Source organism: Cyanistes caeruleus, chromosome Z (assembly GCF_971803275.1).
Source record: "Cyanistes caeruleus chromosome Z, bCyaCae1.hap1.1, whole genome shotgun sequence".
NCBI lineage: Eukaryota > Metazoa > Chordata > Aves > Passeriformes > Paridae > Cyanistes > Cyanistes caeruleus.
In genome coordinates, this window is record NC_141732.1 from 50390802 (window position 1) to 50407855 (window position 17054).

A 17054-nucleotide genomic window follows, 5' to 3' on the forward strand; every position below is an offset into this window, starting at 1 on the left:
TGTTCATCTGAACCTTGACTGACCCCTAGTCCCAATGGTCAGCCCTAAGCCACTCTCAACCATTCTCTCTGCTATTTAATGTATGGGTCTAGCAGTGTTATTTGTGCTGAAGCCAAAGACACAAAATGTAAATTTAGCATGGAGTATGTAAACCCGGGATGTAAACATGGGGCTGGTAAACCTGATTCTGGCTGACAAAACAGCAGAGCAGTCCTTGATGGTTTGAAACCTAATCTCATAGTAAACTATTAATTTTATAATTTGATTTATTTATTTTCATACTGATTTAATATTTTCTCTTTGGACAGTCAACCTTAATTCATATTAGCAAATGAGTTCCTCACACTTCCTGTGTCCTAGCACATAACTCTCTACAAAACACACATGTAATCTTGAAAACTTTTGTCTGCAAAAAGGTAATTCTTGCTGCTTTTCTTCCCTACCAGAACAAGTATTAATCCTAATACTATCATTAAATTAACCCATTGATTTTCTATAAAATGAGGTAAAACATGGATGAAGACTTCGAAACCAGTTATAATACAGAGCACAAATTACTGAAGTCTGCATTAAGTCTCTAGTACAGCTCAAGCCAGTAATCCTCATTTCCTGGAGTCCCTTACCAGTGTCCACCCCTATACCTCTGAGCAGATATAGCTACATTTAAATCCAGCTGGATTTAGACTGTCAGCAGTAATCTGCAGTTACACACACAGGCAGTGTGGTATCATCCCCACTGCTTTGCCTCAGCTGGTGGTGCTTTACATGGCCTAGACCTAAAGCTATGTCATTAACAGAAGGCACTGTGAATATTAAATTTCAGGGCAGCCCCTATGAAGCCCAACTTTCCAACTCCAGTCAATGCCCTTCTACTGTATTGAAAAGGTTAATCTATAGCTTGCTTTAGTTAGGCAAGTAAAAATATTAACAGTCTCTGATGACAGGAGAGACTCTGGCCTGAATCACCTATCCTGATATTTCCTGATCCTAACTAAACTTTGCCTGCCTTAGGAGAAGAGGCAAATTGCAGCCTCAGGAAGCAACTAAGCTTAAAGATCAGGTTTGAGTTCAGGCTCAGGTTAATTGCAGCCAGATGATACCACAACAGATTGAATTTTTTCCAGGTGGTTAAGGGTCTTAAATAAAGTGAGATATTTCAAACCTACTTGTGCTGTCTTCGAGATAGCCCTAAATGCAGTTATTAAAGGATCTCCTGACACCAGCCTTTCCTATGGCTGATCTTCCCTTATGATTGTTTCTCTGATAATCTGCGTCTAGGGAAGTGGTGGCTGAGAGCACTAATTTTAGATGGAAGGACACCATGCTTAGCCGTAGGTGAAGAATGTGTCAGCCCTAGTTCTAAGCTAATTCTAATTCTAGTTAGGAATTTAAATTATTTTTCTTCCTTTGTATGGAAGTTACCCTCTGCTCTTCCAGGTCCAGACACACGGTTGATGCCAATAAATAGCCTGGGGCAAAGAAATGTGGAGGTTATACAGGTTGGCTTTATGTGATGTTTAGACATAATGAAAATCTTTTGTCTTAGACACTAATGGCATATTCCTTATACAATGATAAAGCGATTTTAAAATACTAAATCTTTAGGGAAGTATCTATTTACTTAATACTTGGTGATGTCAAACAAATAGTCAAGAAAATATTTGGCTTTTGAGGCCCCAAAGTGTTACTCTGAAATTCTGTTTTATTTTTAAAATACAGTCTTTGGTCTGTAGACCCTTCCAATGAATTAAGTGCAAATCCAGAACAAAATGTAATACCGCAGTGGCTAGTTTTATGGTGTCACAGATGTCTTACCAGACCCTTGTTCCTATGGAGGAAGCTAAGCTGCAGCCAGGATCTCACACTGGTATCAGTCTCTCTCACCCAGATGCTGGAGGAGCCATGTCAACACATACCATCTATCATGTGCTCATCTCTTGGGGAGTATCACCAGGGCATCCCCCAGGTGGCTAGAAGTGAAATTCCAATGTCACCAACATCTGGTTGTAGATGATAAAAATGTCCCTCTTCTCTTCAGACTCTGCATACCTGGAACATCAACACAATGTTATTTGAGAATTACTACATTTTTCTTCTCTGTCTGGAAGAGCAACACAAGGTGAGTGCGAAACCAGAAACTGTCCCCAGAAGTGCCTGAGCACAGGGGCTGAAGTTCATCTGCTTGTTAATGGCTGTACAGCAGGATTCAGAAGGCCTGTGTTCCTGAAAGCAGCCTTGGACAAAATAGCCGCTCTGGCTGCTACATCCAGCTCCTGGAGGATCCATGAACATGAAACAGGTTGTGTTGCCTGCCTGCCTTCTCCTGGGGGTGTAGGAGAGGCTACTGCCTGCAGAAAGGGGTGATAAGAAGAGGCTGGTTTTCAGTTTGGATTTGTGTCTTTTGAGAAGTTTAATGGAAGGCAAATCACATACTTTTTTTGCATAAAACACATGGATATGAAACACTAAATAAGATTATTTGTTATCTGCTATTTAAATAGGAAGGTCCATACAAGAGAGGAAAAAAACCCCAAAACTACAGCTGTTTAAATACAGGCAAGTGTTTCCACAATGGAATACTCATTCATCCTTTTAAAACATAATCCAAAAACTTGATTTGTTGCAGTGTGTTTCTTGTTAATGTTTGTATGTTTGGTTATTACTCAAGTTGATGGTTTGGTCCAAATGAGACCCTCCCACCCCATGCTGTCAATCTACCCCGAGTCTCCTGTCAATCTGTCTTAGGCCCACCGCATGCTTGGAATTCCATTTTGGAAATCCCCTAAACTTTGACGCTTGATTAGTCCATGTGACCCAACTTTCCCCCCTCTACCTCCCTCACTGCATGATGATTTTGTGAACCCTGCCTTTTACCCTCCCCAGGATATCTCTGATTAGCTGATGCTTTGTACCCTCCCTTTGAACCACCTCCCTATTTCAGCTGTTGCACGCTCCCATTTTCTGTCTTTTGCCCCCAAGATTCCCCAGAGCAATAAATCCTCTATTATCCCATGCAAAAGACCTCCCTCTCGTCCTTGTGTCCTCAGAGTGCAGACTGACAGCCAAAAAGCCGTAGAGCAAGTGCTCTAGTCACACCTCGGGTCATCCTGCTCCTGGGGTGTGACCCATTCCTGTCACAGGCCCAAGTGATAGAGACAGATAAACTCCGGCGAGATGCAATATTGATTAAAACAAGCTATACTCATTTAGGTTTTAGCTATAATTTTTCTTTCTGGCTACCTACCCCTCAAGCATTCTTAAAAGACTTTATTTGGTTTTTTTTTTTCCTTTTTTTTTTTCTTTGTTGTCCATATGTATTTTTTCATAGGTCAGCAAAACATTTAATATTGTATTATGGATGGAAATTTTCAAGTCAAAACTTTGGATGAAAATGTTTTTTTCAGAAGACAAAATTTCCTCTCAAATAGGTCAAGTTCATCCACATTCAGAGGGCCTGCTTTCAGTAAGGTGGGGTGCCTGCTATCCCAAGTCCTTTGAAGATAAAGATTGTCAACAGACATCATGCACAAAGATAAATTTCTGCCTGAAGGAAGTTTTTCTCTGGCAGTAATTACTGTCTTCCTCTCTCCATTGTTTATGGAGCTCTCCTCACCTGTCCATCTCTCTGTTACTGACATGAGCAGTAACTTTTTTTGCAGATTTCCAGTGTGCAGGCTGGGGACAGGTTTGAAAAGCAAACCATTGCTGTTCCTGTTGTCTGACCTATTAGCCTCAGTGCTGCTGAGCTGCACCTGGATAAAGGCTGAGAGATGAGGCAGAACAAGAGGGATCTTTTCAGTAAAAGCAGTTAAGCATTAAAGAAAAATCCCAAAAACAGTAAAAGCAGGTGAACCACTCACTGGCCACCAACCAGTCAGGCCTAGGAAGCTCCCCTTACACGGCTCAAGCAAATGCCAAAGTTATGGCTCCTTCTCCATGGGATGTAGAATTGTAGAATCAGAAAATGGAACCCGTGAGGATGATACAGGACATGACCCTGAGATGTTAATATTCACAGAATTCATTCTAGATACCCACTACTGGTTGATTACGAAGAACAATGTTTGAACTCTGCTTTTCATGTCATTATCCTTCATTGTCTGTCATTTTGCCTTATCTTATCTTCCACAGCTAAGAGAATAGACTTATTTTTCCTGTCACTTCACTAACACCTGAAGGATAAGAGCCATAATTATCATTTATGACTGTTTTCCTTGAGTCAGAAATAGTTTTGGGGTAATTTTGAACAGAATATTTCTTTCCTGTGTGTGGGAAGCTGAAGTATGAAGAACTCTTTTCTCTGACCCGAGGTCTCCACTTCTAGAAAAGACACTTTAAAGAGTCACCAAAGATAATTATAATAAGCCTGAGACTGATGACAGAACATCTGAAAAAGTTACTCAAATGGGGACACTTCTTATTCACTTGAAGAGATGATGCTCTCCTTGAAGGACCTGCTGCTTCAGGTGCTGATTTGTCTTCCAAGAAAAAAATCAGAAGTATTAAAATAAAAAATTCATATAATAAATTGACAATATAAAATTGTGTCAGTATTTAGTGGGCCACCATTTTTTTATCACTCAAGATGCAGGGATTAAAAAAATGACACAATCACTTCTCTGCCCCAGTAAAAAAATAATTATTATAATTAATAATAATTACAATAACAGTAATAATTGCATTCCTGAGTGGGGCAGCTTTTACTTGCAGTTGTGAACCAGTAATGCAGTTACAGATATGAGACATTTGGGTACAACTTCTTTTTGTTAAGCTTACGTTCCTTAAATAGTGACTGCGCAAATCTTTTTCATTTTCCTAATGGAAAAAGAAGACAGATTTCTCTTGGAGTGGGACGATGAAGGGCACAAATTAAACTAGCACTCCATAAAACTGTGCTTGGAACCTGAAGTGGCTGTTGAGTTGTGTGTTTGTTCCTTGGCAGAGGACGAGCTGGCTTGCTGGGCGGAGCGCTCCCTTGTACCCAGCAGCGCGCCCTGCGCTCTGCGCTCCCCGCACCAGCAGCCTGGCGGCGTTTCGCTGCCTGAGTGCTTGGAGCCCTGGTGTAAGTAAAATTCGTCTTGTTTTGAACAAGACTTATGCTTCACGGTCCTATTAAATGAGATCTCTTAGTAGCTGTTAGCAAGGGTGATGTTTTTCCCCCATTTAAGTTAAAAATAAGAAGTAGGGATGATGCGTGTTATTCAAAGTCGAACTGAAACCAGCATCTTTGATTATAGAGATTGTTAAATAAGTCAATGCTATTTAATTTTATTTCATTCTTTGTCTTTAACTATGCTGCTCATCCTGAGAAGTGTTCCTATACAATGATTCGTGTAAGGTGGTGCAAGAACATAAAATTCTACTTGGAGGCCTCGGATATTATTGTTTGGATGTTTTTTTGGTTTAGAGTTCGTGTTTTTTTGGTTTGGTTTTGGGGTTTGTTTTTTTTATTTTAGTATATTATCTGTTCTAGAGAGAAATATTGTTCTTCCTGCAGACTACACATTTAATACTCTGAGTCCATTTCGGCTACAACACAATTTTAAGATTTTATACAAACACTTTATCAATCTTCTCTCTTTTCCCTCGAGGTTTTTTTATTTGGAGAAATTCTCTTCAACATAAGGCCTTTTATCTATATCAGTAGTTTTCCCTGAAACTTCCTGAACTGAAACAAAATAAAACTTAACATCAGTGGTAAACAGACAGGTTGAATGGTCAACTTAAAAATTCTCTTAGGCAGTCATCCTATCCCCAGGTCAGCCTCAAATTAAGGTTGGTAAATTCTACAGTATTGTTTCTGTCTTCCTTTGCAGAGTTTTTTAGTTTGAAGCAAGAGCCATGGGTCCCTCTTGTACTGAGCAGGGGCATGGTCTTAGCAAGATACCAGTCTTATTTCTTGCAGAGATCTTATGAATTATAAAATCTAAATCTATTCTTGGCTGATTGCCAAAGGTCCTGAAGTCATTTTCTATGGGCCTATGAAAACTTAACATACTGTAAAATTACTTTTTAGATGCTGTCCTTTGCCCCCAGCAGTTGAGGGGTGAAGAGGGAAGAGAAATGCACATAATTGGAATTGGAAATGCCTTACCTAAGCATACTCTGGGTATTAAGGGTGGGTTTGAGAGGATGACACAAAACAATGCACAGTATGCTCTGTGTTTAATAATCTACACAGAAATCAATCCAAGGTTTATCTTTGTTGAAATTTTGCTAATTTAAATCTCTCCAGTGGGCACCAAGAAGGAAAAATTATGAATGTGATTTTCCTTTTACTTTACCCGGACAAAGCAACTGCTAAAGCCAGCATTTTCATTCTGAACTGGAGGTTAAACGAGACAGCGAGTTAAAATTTAGTTTCTGTAGAGGAGATCCATAAATTTTGTTTCAAATTAGCGTTTTGAATCTAAACATCTCTGTTTTACTCAGGCTCCCTTGCCATATTACTCTTTTGATAGTCAAATATTTAGCTGGTAGGCATGTTTTGAACACTAAAAATATTAAAGTGGCAATCAGAATACTCTTTTGCAATAAATCTTGTTTTGGGAGTTGTTCTAATTCCCTGTCAATAAAGCCATTATTTAGCTTTGCAAAATACTCCCACACATAGATGAGGTGAGGCTTCTGGAGTTAGACAGGTTTCTTTTGAGTTACAAAAAGAATTCAGCTTTGTGCCCAGAGCAAATGTTTACAAAAGTTATGATTTAACTACCCACTATGAAGAGGAGGTTAACTGGATAGCCTGATCACATAGAAGCTTGCACTAAATTCTTTAATCTGCCTTTGAAAATCCTTTCTTTCATGTAGAAATACAAATGCTTAAGGAAATTTTGTTCCCCAGATGTTGTCTTTATAGTGGGCAGCCAACTCACAGAATCTTTTAAACTTCCAGGGTATACAGTATATTTACTGAATGAACAACGCCATACCTTTAGGGCCAACTGCCTTGGCTGTTTTCGCTTGAGTATCACTTTGGTGGCATTAGGTTTGCTGTTGCAGGCCTGTTTGCAGTACTTCCACTCCTTACTGGAAAAGTTTGGATGTGGGAATAGAAATTCTTCTTTCTGGAGTCTTTGGAAAGAGAAGAGAAAAAAAGAAAGAGAAGCATTGCTGTGCTGTTTTGCTCCCTCTCACCTTTCTTCAAATTTCAATTTCACCATCTATTTATGCAGGATTGTGCCTCTGTATGTTCTCTTCCAGTACTGTCCTGAGGGGGATGACCAACCACTTAGTGCATTTTTGTGCATCGAATCTCTCTTGAAAGAACTAAATAAGTCTGATTCAATCCTCATAATTCTGCTACAGGAGCCAGCCCTGTAGCCCTGGTACATCTTTCAGTAATGTATAGCTACCTCTTCTCTCACTAATTCTCTTCCCAGTCTACATATTTCCTCTTTTAATTGCTATCTTTTCAGGCTTAAGCACATGGCATTTTATGAAGCCCTCAGAGTCAATATAATTCCTAAATAAAATCTTCCATTTATCTTATCAAAGAAAGGTATTAAGCTGGCTAGCATGGTCTAACTGTGATAAATCTGTCATGTTAGATCCAAATTGTGTTTCCATGGTTTGTTTTGAAGACTGTCTGCTATTGAGTCTAATTTAATGAATTTGTTATTGCACAGAACATTTTTCCTTTCCATCTCCCACAAAATATTTATACTCCTAATTGCACAAAATGTCATGTGACCTGATAAAATTATTCAGACACCTCACAGATGGGCTTACAGTTTCATAAGTAATTTTTAGTCTCTTGGATGAAAACTGCCTGCTGTCTTGATGCAGATGTATTGTTTAGTGCCTGTCTTGTTAGGCACTTTCTGTCTATCATTCCATTAGCTTTTACATCTTTCTGTTCGAGAAGCATAGTTCATCTTACAAAAACAGAGATAGAATATCATTGACATAAGAAAATGTATCTGTATCGTGCTCATCTTGACTCTGCATTCATTGCATTTTAATTTACATGGTTAATGTTTTCACTGTTTCCTTTCCAAGGTCAAATGCAGCCTTGGCAGCCTTCTTTTCATTTCTAAAATTGTCGACCTTAGTTCCTTTTCTGTCTCGAATATTCTCAAAACCTCTCAATTTAATGCTGCTTGAATTACTATTTCACTATTTAAATTCATTAGTTTCTGTCTACTAATTTGGTTTTCTGTGAGAGAAATAAGTTTTTGAAACCAAACTTAGGGAGCTAAGGAGGCAAATTCACATAAAACTCATTAATATTCCCAGTTGTAGGGGATGCCTAAGGGGCCTAAATTCTTTGTGTGTTTGGTTGGTATCTGTGCTTTTGTTTGTGATACACTCCCTGCAGTATAGAATATAATAAGAATATAGAATATAATAAGGCCAATAATTATTTGTGGAAAGAGGATCTACCAGCAATTGCATCCCTGGGTTTTGTTCCTCTTAGCATCATTATCAATACTTATTCAGTAATCTCCAAATTTTACATAAATGTTACAATTCTAATTTGTGTGAGAGTTCTTGCAGGACAAATCTTTAAAGAACTATACTTGTATCCAAATCTAGGGCTCCTTTCACTTTTTCCTTAATGGTGCCAACTTTTTGCTGTTTATGTCGCAGTTCCTTTTGTCATGGCCGTCAGTTCACCAGGAAGTTAGCTCTGTGCTCTCATCATTTCCAGGGATAGCATTTCCAGGGATACTTTGCAGTTGCTTTATGAAATGCTTATATGTACAAACCCTCAAGAGAAGAACAGGGAGGAAAAGATATGGGGGGAAATTATATCATGTGCTTCATAACTGCTGCACTTAGGACTTCTCTGTATTTTTTTCTCATATTTCCCCTGTGACCACTTGTTTTTGTCTCCATATAAAAAGCTAAATGCTATAATTATGACACAATCAACTTTCTGGCTTTTATTAATTTTTCTTAATTTTTTTGTATGCTTGCCATGTCAAATTTAAGTCTAAGCTATATTTTGCCCCTAATATTTGTTCAGGAACAAGCACCAGGCAGCTTCAGTGAATGGCAGGAACCTCTCCACACCCAGACATAGTTCAAGTACTGCAAATAGTGACCAAAGGAAGGACTTAACGAGACTATTATCGAGAATGGGTCAAGCATACAGTTCTCCACTTTTCTTCCTTCTCTAATTCCCATGCTTGCTGTCCCTTTTATTTTATCTCTGTCATGAAAATTTACTTTACTTCTTTCGTTTGGATGTGTCAGCTGTAACTAGCAGGCAGTTGTCTTCAATCTCTGACCCTCAAGACTTGTGCCCTCCTCAAAGCCAGTGTATGCCAAAGTGTATGCTTTTACTTTAAGGACTGAACAGCTTTAATGACTAGTGTCCTCTACTCAAAATCTGATTTTGCCTTGACATTTTCCTTCTTCTGTCAAACTTCTTTATGTTGTTTTTTTTATCCATTGAAGTAAAAGAACTTTAGAAGGGAAATGCTATTTTTTCCTCAGATTATAAATGAGTCAAATGAGTCACAGAGGTAAAAATGTGCAAGCTAAGAACATTCCTCAGGTCAGTAACAACTAAGAATAAAATCCAGGTCTCTTGACCCCAATCCAAAGTATGTTGGATCACCCTACTTTAATCCATTGAAATAAGTAAAGTGGATGACTTGTTAAGTTGCTAGTCAGTACAAGAAAGAATGGCAGGAAAAGGCATTTAAGTTGGAACACAAGCTACTGCTTGTATCGGCTAGACTGTAGTTGAAAACTAGAGCACAACAAAAATTTCCTGTTTATAATTAACTGTGCCATGAGTGCTACAGGTGAAATTTTTCTTTCTCACTGTCACTTACGTGTGTAAATATTTTTGTTACTCTCCATAGCTCATGCTTGGTAAAATGGGTTGAGATGCTAACCCATCTTCTGCTTGCCCAACCAAGGGTACTTGTCTTTCTGTTTGCATCATTCTCAGCGTTTCTCCTTGCAACTGAGTGCATGTGAGCACAGCTGGTACCCACTGAAATCCTGAGGTTAGCAAGGCATGTGACCCCTACTTCTGCCTAGTAACTTATCATCTCAGAGGGCTGCCTCAAACTGAAGGAGCTCAGTCCAAGTCACTTGCCCTTTCTGTGAAGTTGGGCTTGGACAGAAAGAGAGACAAAGGTAATCTTGATGCTATATTCAGTTAAAGTTGAGTGCATCGTGTGGGACTCGATTGCCTGAAACCAGAACAGCCCTGTTTTCAGCTAATGACTGCTAAATTAGATTCAATAACACATCACAGGAAGACAATCTGATGATTTATTGGTACCTAGTTAGGATGAGAGAGAGGAGGTGAGGCTAGAAGTTAGATTCCTCAAGCCCTACCTCGGGCTGTAAAGGCTGGTGTCAGTTTGTTGCTCTCCTGTTGGCTTATGTTGAATTAATTCAACAGCCACTGCTTAAGGCTATTTTTCCAAGTCCCTTCTACAGCCTAATGCCTAGAGCCTTCTCTCAAAGTATGAGTGTGCTTAAATCCCAGCATGAGACAACTGAAGCGAAGTCTCTCATTGCTCGGGAGAATGCTCTGAATGGTGATTGTGGGAGAGAGGAAGGGAGCCAGAATGTCAAAAATAGAAATAAAAATTAAGCAAAGGCTGCTTCCAGCTGTCCTTTCAACTGTATGCACTTCCAGGCAGCTGTGTTTGAACACCTGTTTGAAGTGTCCAAATACTGGTGGGGCTTTGATGATGAATCTCTTTTCACAGATCCACTTAAAAGCAGCAATTGGTTCATAACTATATTTTGTGAATAAAGTTATATTTCAAATATACTTTTCAGAATTCCATTGTCACTCTCTGTCTGGCATGATGACTATTTTGAAACACTTTCTACTAATCTAGACAAGGTGTTTACTTGTATTTCATATTCTCTTTCTGTTCTAGACTTCGTCTTTTCACAAGAGCACCTCATAAAAGAATTCTGGGAAGTCAGATGACATTGGCTATTGACAAGTTAGCCAATATTTGCTGGATTTTACAGAAATATGTGTGGGAAAGGCTTGCAGGTGACCCTTGAAAGATTCTGTTATAATCAACATAGAGTTATCATTGCAAAGGTGATTTATTGATGCCTAGGTGTGATGAAAGTGGAAGCGAAACATGAAGGAAATTTATTGAGACAGCTGACAGTTTATGCTCTTTATTTTAAAGCAGGTGGATGACCACCATATATGAAATAAAGCAAAAAGATCCCCAGTTTCAGTCAGATGCAAAAAAAGTGCCATCTCTTCAAACAACAGACTGGCTTGGTGTTGGTATGCCATCATAATCATCTGAGTAGTGCTGATACTGGTCAGTAAGAAGAGGCTGATGCAACTCATCCTTATTTTTCTTGACACGTACAATGCATGCAGCAGCAGCAAAGATAATTGCAACAAGAACCAATGCAGTCACTATTGCAATAGTTATCATCTCTGTGACACGGAGAGCCCGACCTAAAAGAAGGAAAACAAAAGGCAAAGATATTAAAAGCAAATGTCAAATATATGGATAAATACCAGAGATTCAGACTGAAACTCAGCACTTATTCACTGAATTGGGGAGTAGAAGAAATTAAAATTTTGTTTGATAATTCTTGTTTAAAAATGTGAAAAGATTTAATATGTCTTGCTCCACTCTAAAATCTGCTCTGGACCTTTCTTCTGCCACCTTGTTTCTGATACATTCTGATTTGCATTCTGTCTAGTGAGTTAATGAAGCTATTCGACATAGGAATAAGGATGTTCTGCAAGGTTAAGATCCAAATGAGAACTTCTCCTAAAATTAGGGTGGGTACTGGGAACTTCATGCTGGAACAATCTCTGACCAATAGCTATACCAAATCCCAAACAAACATCTGGAAAGTAAAGCAGGAAAGCGGAAAAAGGCCCTTACAAGGGCAGCAAACGTTGTTGGTGGAATTTGAATAAATTTCAAGAGACAAAGATACGAAGGAAAAAAGAGAAGAGGAAGTATCTAGGCTACACAGTTTACCTGGCCACTCGACTTCATAGCTGTATCCCAGGTTTTCTGGTGCAGTAACAAACATTTCATTATTGGTCACGGGAGGCCAGAAAGGCACCATGTTGTACTGTCGGTTATGTCCAATAGGGGCATTCTCCAGTGGGTATGTTGAGATATCTAAATTTGAAAGTTAAATCACATTTCTGTAAATAAATTAAAAATAATTTGCACTACTTCATTTTTTCTTTCCAGCTCAGGGTTTTGAGTATCCCAGAATTCTTTTTCAGTTGCTCCAGAGGATTTGTTTCCTAGTGTTACAGGTACAAAGTCTCTGTGCTGTCCAAAACCAAGGCCACTAATGTTACCTCTGGTTTTGAATAGAAATTAGCAGTAATTTTTTTAAAATTCTGCCCGTGTTAGTCTTTTTATTTCTGCTCACTTGGAAAAAGAGAAATATGACAATGACTTTTTTCTGTGTTCTTGCTTTCCTGATTGTAGCAGTGATGAACAGGATGACTGCTGATGTAAATTTCAGTGAAATTTTTTTGCAATATAATGCTAACTCAAAAGGAAGTAAGCTGAAATAAAAAACAAAACAGAACAGAAAATCCCCGAAACAAATCAAACCAGCAACAACAACAACAAAACTCAAAACATAAAAGAAAGAAAATACTTTGTGTTAAGATGATGCCAAACCTTGTGATAGATCATGTAAGAACCACAAAGGGCTCTTACACAAGGGGCTCTCTGAGAGCTGATGTGGGAAAATTTAATGAGGCAGATTGTGGAAGCTGCAAAAAGAAGTCTCAGTTGTGCAGAAACAGCTGTCTTCTGTAGAAGAAGGAAGAGGAGTATAGATTATCCTAAGAGAATACTGTTGCTGCATTGTGCGGAGGAATACAGTTGCTGCATGATGCATAGGCATAAGAGTTAGACTGAATTCTCTCCCTAGTCCAGTGATGTAAGTCTCCTTCCTTTGTTTTGTTTTGTTTTTGTTTTTGTTTTTGTTTTTTTTTCAATAATTCCTTTCAAATCCTTCCTTCTGTTCTTCCTTTCTCTCTCTTTTTCACTTTCTCCTGCATTATCTTTTTCTGGGTTGTTTTTGAAATTAAAAAAACAAGGGCAGAAATTGTAACTATCCCTTAGAAGTATATGGAGAAGGTTATTGAATGCTGGCAGTATATCACAAAGGTGGTAAAAATGAATGTGCGTGGCTTCTGTTCTTCCTTTGACAAGAAGAAAATAGTTATTTACGCCACGCAACAATGGAGTGTCCTTTCAGGGTTACAATGTCCTTGCTCTATGGAGACAGTGTATTCCCACATACCACTTTCTTGAATTGTGCCTGCTGTCTCTGACCAGGTCCCTTCACAGAGAGTGATGTGTAATTCCATGTCAGTGGGGTGAGGAAGAGAGCTTGCTTGTTACTACTTTGTCTTTGTTAACTATGCTAACTCTTAAAATTCCAATTCTCTCTCCTAAACTCAGGGGCATCTTGCACAAGAAGGATGTGATTACAGAGAGTGACAAGCACCCATCCTGCCTCTGTCCATGACAACATCTTACCTGCAGAATGCCGCCTCAGCCACTCATCAAAAAGAGCATCTGTAAATGTGTGCAGGAGGACAAAAATGGGGTCATTTGGTGATAAATGAGTTTGCCCTCCTGTTCCATTCAAAAATAGATGAGCCAAGTTATGAAGACTTCGAACTGCTGGATCATATTTTCCTGAAGGATCACTGTACCCTGAATATGCAAACAAAGAAGAAAAAAAAATACCAGTGAAGATTTTGTTTGGAAGCTGCAGTTTCAAATGAATACTTTTTTTTGTTTTGTTTTTTCTCTAAAAGGCTTTCATGTTGTCATGTTCCTTTGCTTTTAACAAATGGGTAGCTAATTCTCTACCTACTGACATTTGAGAAATGTTCCTGGAATACATAATTTTCAGATTAAATTAGCCTTTATAAAAGAATGCTGCGATTGTGGACTGGAAAGCTGGTGGGTTCTACCACAAAAATGGCCAAAATAACATCATAGCATGAAAATGGATGTATATATTTGGGCCCTGCATCTCTTTCTCCATACTAAAATAGTTGCATGATTTTTCTACCTGCTTACTGAAGCAGGTGTGTGTTGCCATTTATTCTAATGAGCTAGCTGTTAGGTTTCTATACATCACTACCATGTATACCGGTAACACGTATCGGAAGCTTCATATGCTCTGATACTATTTGTTTTTTCGCTGAAGATAGGCTGTAGCTTTGTTTATGCCCAAAACCTCATAGGCCTCAAGTTGGATGTTAGGGTCTGAAGCATCATGGAAACTTGTCCTGTGTTCAAGCTTTGGCCAGCTGTTCCAGAGAGGGTTACCTACAGTTAATTTTCCAAAGCAATGTTTGGACACCAAGGTATTGCCAGGCAGCCATTTGAACTGTCACTTTTTAGTCTTTTTCTTTTAAAAGCTCTGGATTATTAAGGTAATGAAGAAGTTTTTAGGATGCTGTTTGAGCACTATAAATCAAGTCTTTAGGCTTTGTTGGGTGCGTGCGTGTGTTCTGGTGTCAGTGTCAGAGACTTCAGTTTTAAATGTGCAGCGCTTATAGAAGAACAGAGTTTTTATGTTCCAGAGAGAAGGGCTAGTATGTCTAGCAGTAAATCCTGTAGCCAGACCTCAATTACTGTTTCAATACCATTGCACTAAGTACTGCCAAAGCTTTCAAATTATTTTGCTTTTTTTCAGATACAAGCATAAGTGCTAGAAACACTTGTTTGCTTCATTTAGGGATGCAGTGGCATCAATCCACAGACAAGGACTGTGTTTTCAACAAAGGCAGTTTACTAACTACGTATCAAGGACCTGAAGTTAGTTTCTACTTAGTATATTAGCAGCAGACTCTTGAGAGTTTTGTGCATTTTAAGAGACATAAGCTATAGCTATGAAGTAATTTACCTAGAGCTTATTTCCACTTAATACTCAACTAATACTTAATGCTAAGAACAATGTGTTCTACTTGTCCAATAGCCTGTCTCAAAACTCTTATTTCCAACAGGAAAAAGTGGCAAGTCTGCTCCCTGGTTTGTCTGGAGCTGTTCCAGGTATTTTTATTTGCCATATTTACCTTCTACTGTGTTACGGAAACTGTCTGTTGAATTTGAATAGAAAGGAGGAGTGTCAAATACGCCAACTTCCAAACACTGAGCAACATCCTCAGGCTCTGGGAGACGCTGTACCATAGGTCGTGCTACATTTCCAGCAGGATTTCTTCGTATGGGACCACCCTCAGTACCTGGAAACAGAGAGAAGAAAGACAACAAGGTGCAGAACAGTAGGCCACAGAATGAATTGCTCTTGTGACTGAACTGTGGAGAAAATATCTCTCACAAAAGACATTTACACTGAATGAACTGGTCTGTTTCTTATATTGGGCAAAGAATCTTCATGGGGCCCTGTGTTCTGGATTCTGTTCCAGGATGTAAAATGTCATCTAGAAGCTTCTTACTGAAATTTGTTTTCTCTAAGTGATTTAGGAAAATTTTCTACAGATTTTCAATGTGATTTCCTGATGAGACCTAGGTCAAGATTATTGAGGATGTCCTGACAGAGTAGCTGGGGAAAAGATTATGTAAATGACTAGCCCAATATTGGAGGGGGTTCCTATTTTTCCCCCTATTTCAATGACAATGCTTATATGAATATATAAGAAACCTTACTGGTATTTTAAAAATTATTTTAATTTGGGTAGGTATGTTAGAATCTGGTGTGACTCACATTCAAAACATGGTCCACATAGTTACTGTGGGGATTGTTGGATATTCTTATTTTAGGAGCAGAATGGCATGAAGGTGATAAGTGGAGTAGTCAGACGAAAAGTTAAGCTTCAGTTAAGAAATAACACTGCCAGATTTAATTATTTATGGTGCAAGAGATGAATTGGTACTGCATACGAAGGGAAGGCAAAGCATTTAATCTTTCTTCTGGTACAAGCTCATTATAGTATGTATTATCTCAACAATCTGATGAAACATGGGTCAAGAATATTCAAAAACCACTTTAAAATCTTTTGGCTGAAAAAAGCCACTACAATGTAAAGTATTATATTTTTTATTATTATCAGACTTTTCTCTCTAGGTATCTTTCATCATTCATACTTACTGTTACAGATGGTTCCCAAGGTTTCATAATCTTCTACATTTTCACATAGCACTCGCCACTGAGAGAAGATTGAATTCTGGCTTATAAGAGAGACATCGAAATTGCTTCTAGCTCCCATCAAGTCATCTGAGCAGATATCACACGTATTTTGTCCTGTTGCAAAATTCCAGTAGGGCAGTCCAAAAGTGGGGTCCTGTAGCATGTTCTAAACCACATAAATATAGTGTTACAATGTGTGTAACACAGACAGCTACAACATTTACTGCTAGAAGAGTGCTAAAAAACAGCTAAATACATCCTAGTAAAAGTCAGAATCTTTCCTTGTAGAAGAGGAGAACTCTATGGAAAAATCATGTAGAAGCTTTTTGGTAGCTTTTAACATTGATACCTTCATTCAACAGAGCAGATAGCTGTACTGCTGGACTGAATTATGCATCTCCCCCACTATTAAGACAGTATCTCTTCCATGAAACCATATTGTGAGCGATAAGAAACTTAACACTGAGACCCCATTTTCCAAAGATTTTTAATGGCCTGTAAGCCAGAACAGTGTTTGTAGTGCACATAATAACTAGATGAACTGTGGAACTGAAGGAAATATAAAGAATAGGGATACCAGCTTTTCCAGTTGTCATAGTTTAGTTCTGGTATGGACTGGAGCTGAACTGTACTAGAGTTAGGGAGGCAAAATTACTTTGACTAATGATCAAGTCTACTGACATAAATAGGAATATATATTAAATCACAGACAGAGAGAACTTCTCTGGGCTTCCACAAAGAGAAATGCCACGGATGACAAATGTGTGTCTTGGAAGGGAGTGTGTGCCTCAGCCTGACGTAAAGCAATTAAAGCTAGTGGAAACACTGAAGTGATTTCAGACACTATTTAGTCCTGACCTTGAAAACTTAATTCTTGTTTTTTAAGGATGATGGTCCATAAAATACTATACCCATTTTATTAATAGATCCACATAAGAGAAGGG

At 38.5% G+C, this 17054-nt stretch overlaps 1 protein-coding gene across 8 annotated transcripts in view; it reads right to left on the bottom strand.

Annotated features, from left to right (window-relative positions):
* Positions 1–11099: 11099 nt before the first annotated feature.
* The window catches only part of TYRP1 (tyrosinase related protein 1), a 135416-nt gene continuing 129461 nt past the window's right edge, over positions 11100–17054 (bottom strand). For all 8 annotated transcript variants that reach the window (XM_086867420.1, XM_086867417.1, XM_023943606.2 and 5 more), the window contains 5 exons: positions 16072–16276; positions 15038–15205; positions 13485–13664; positions 11949–12095; positions 11100–11410 (listed from right to left, as the gene is read on the bottom strand). In XM_086867420.1, coding sequence (XP_086723546.1) covers positions 11205–11410; positions 11949–12095; positions 13485–13664; positions 15038–15205; positions 16072–16276 — 906 coding nt within the window. In that variant the 3' untranslated portion in view covers positions 11100–11204. The remainder of the gene's footprint in view (positions 11411–11948; positions 12096–13484; positions 13665–15037; positions 15206–16071; positions 16277–17054) is intronic.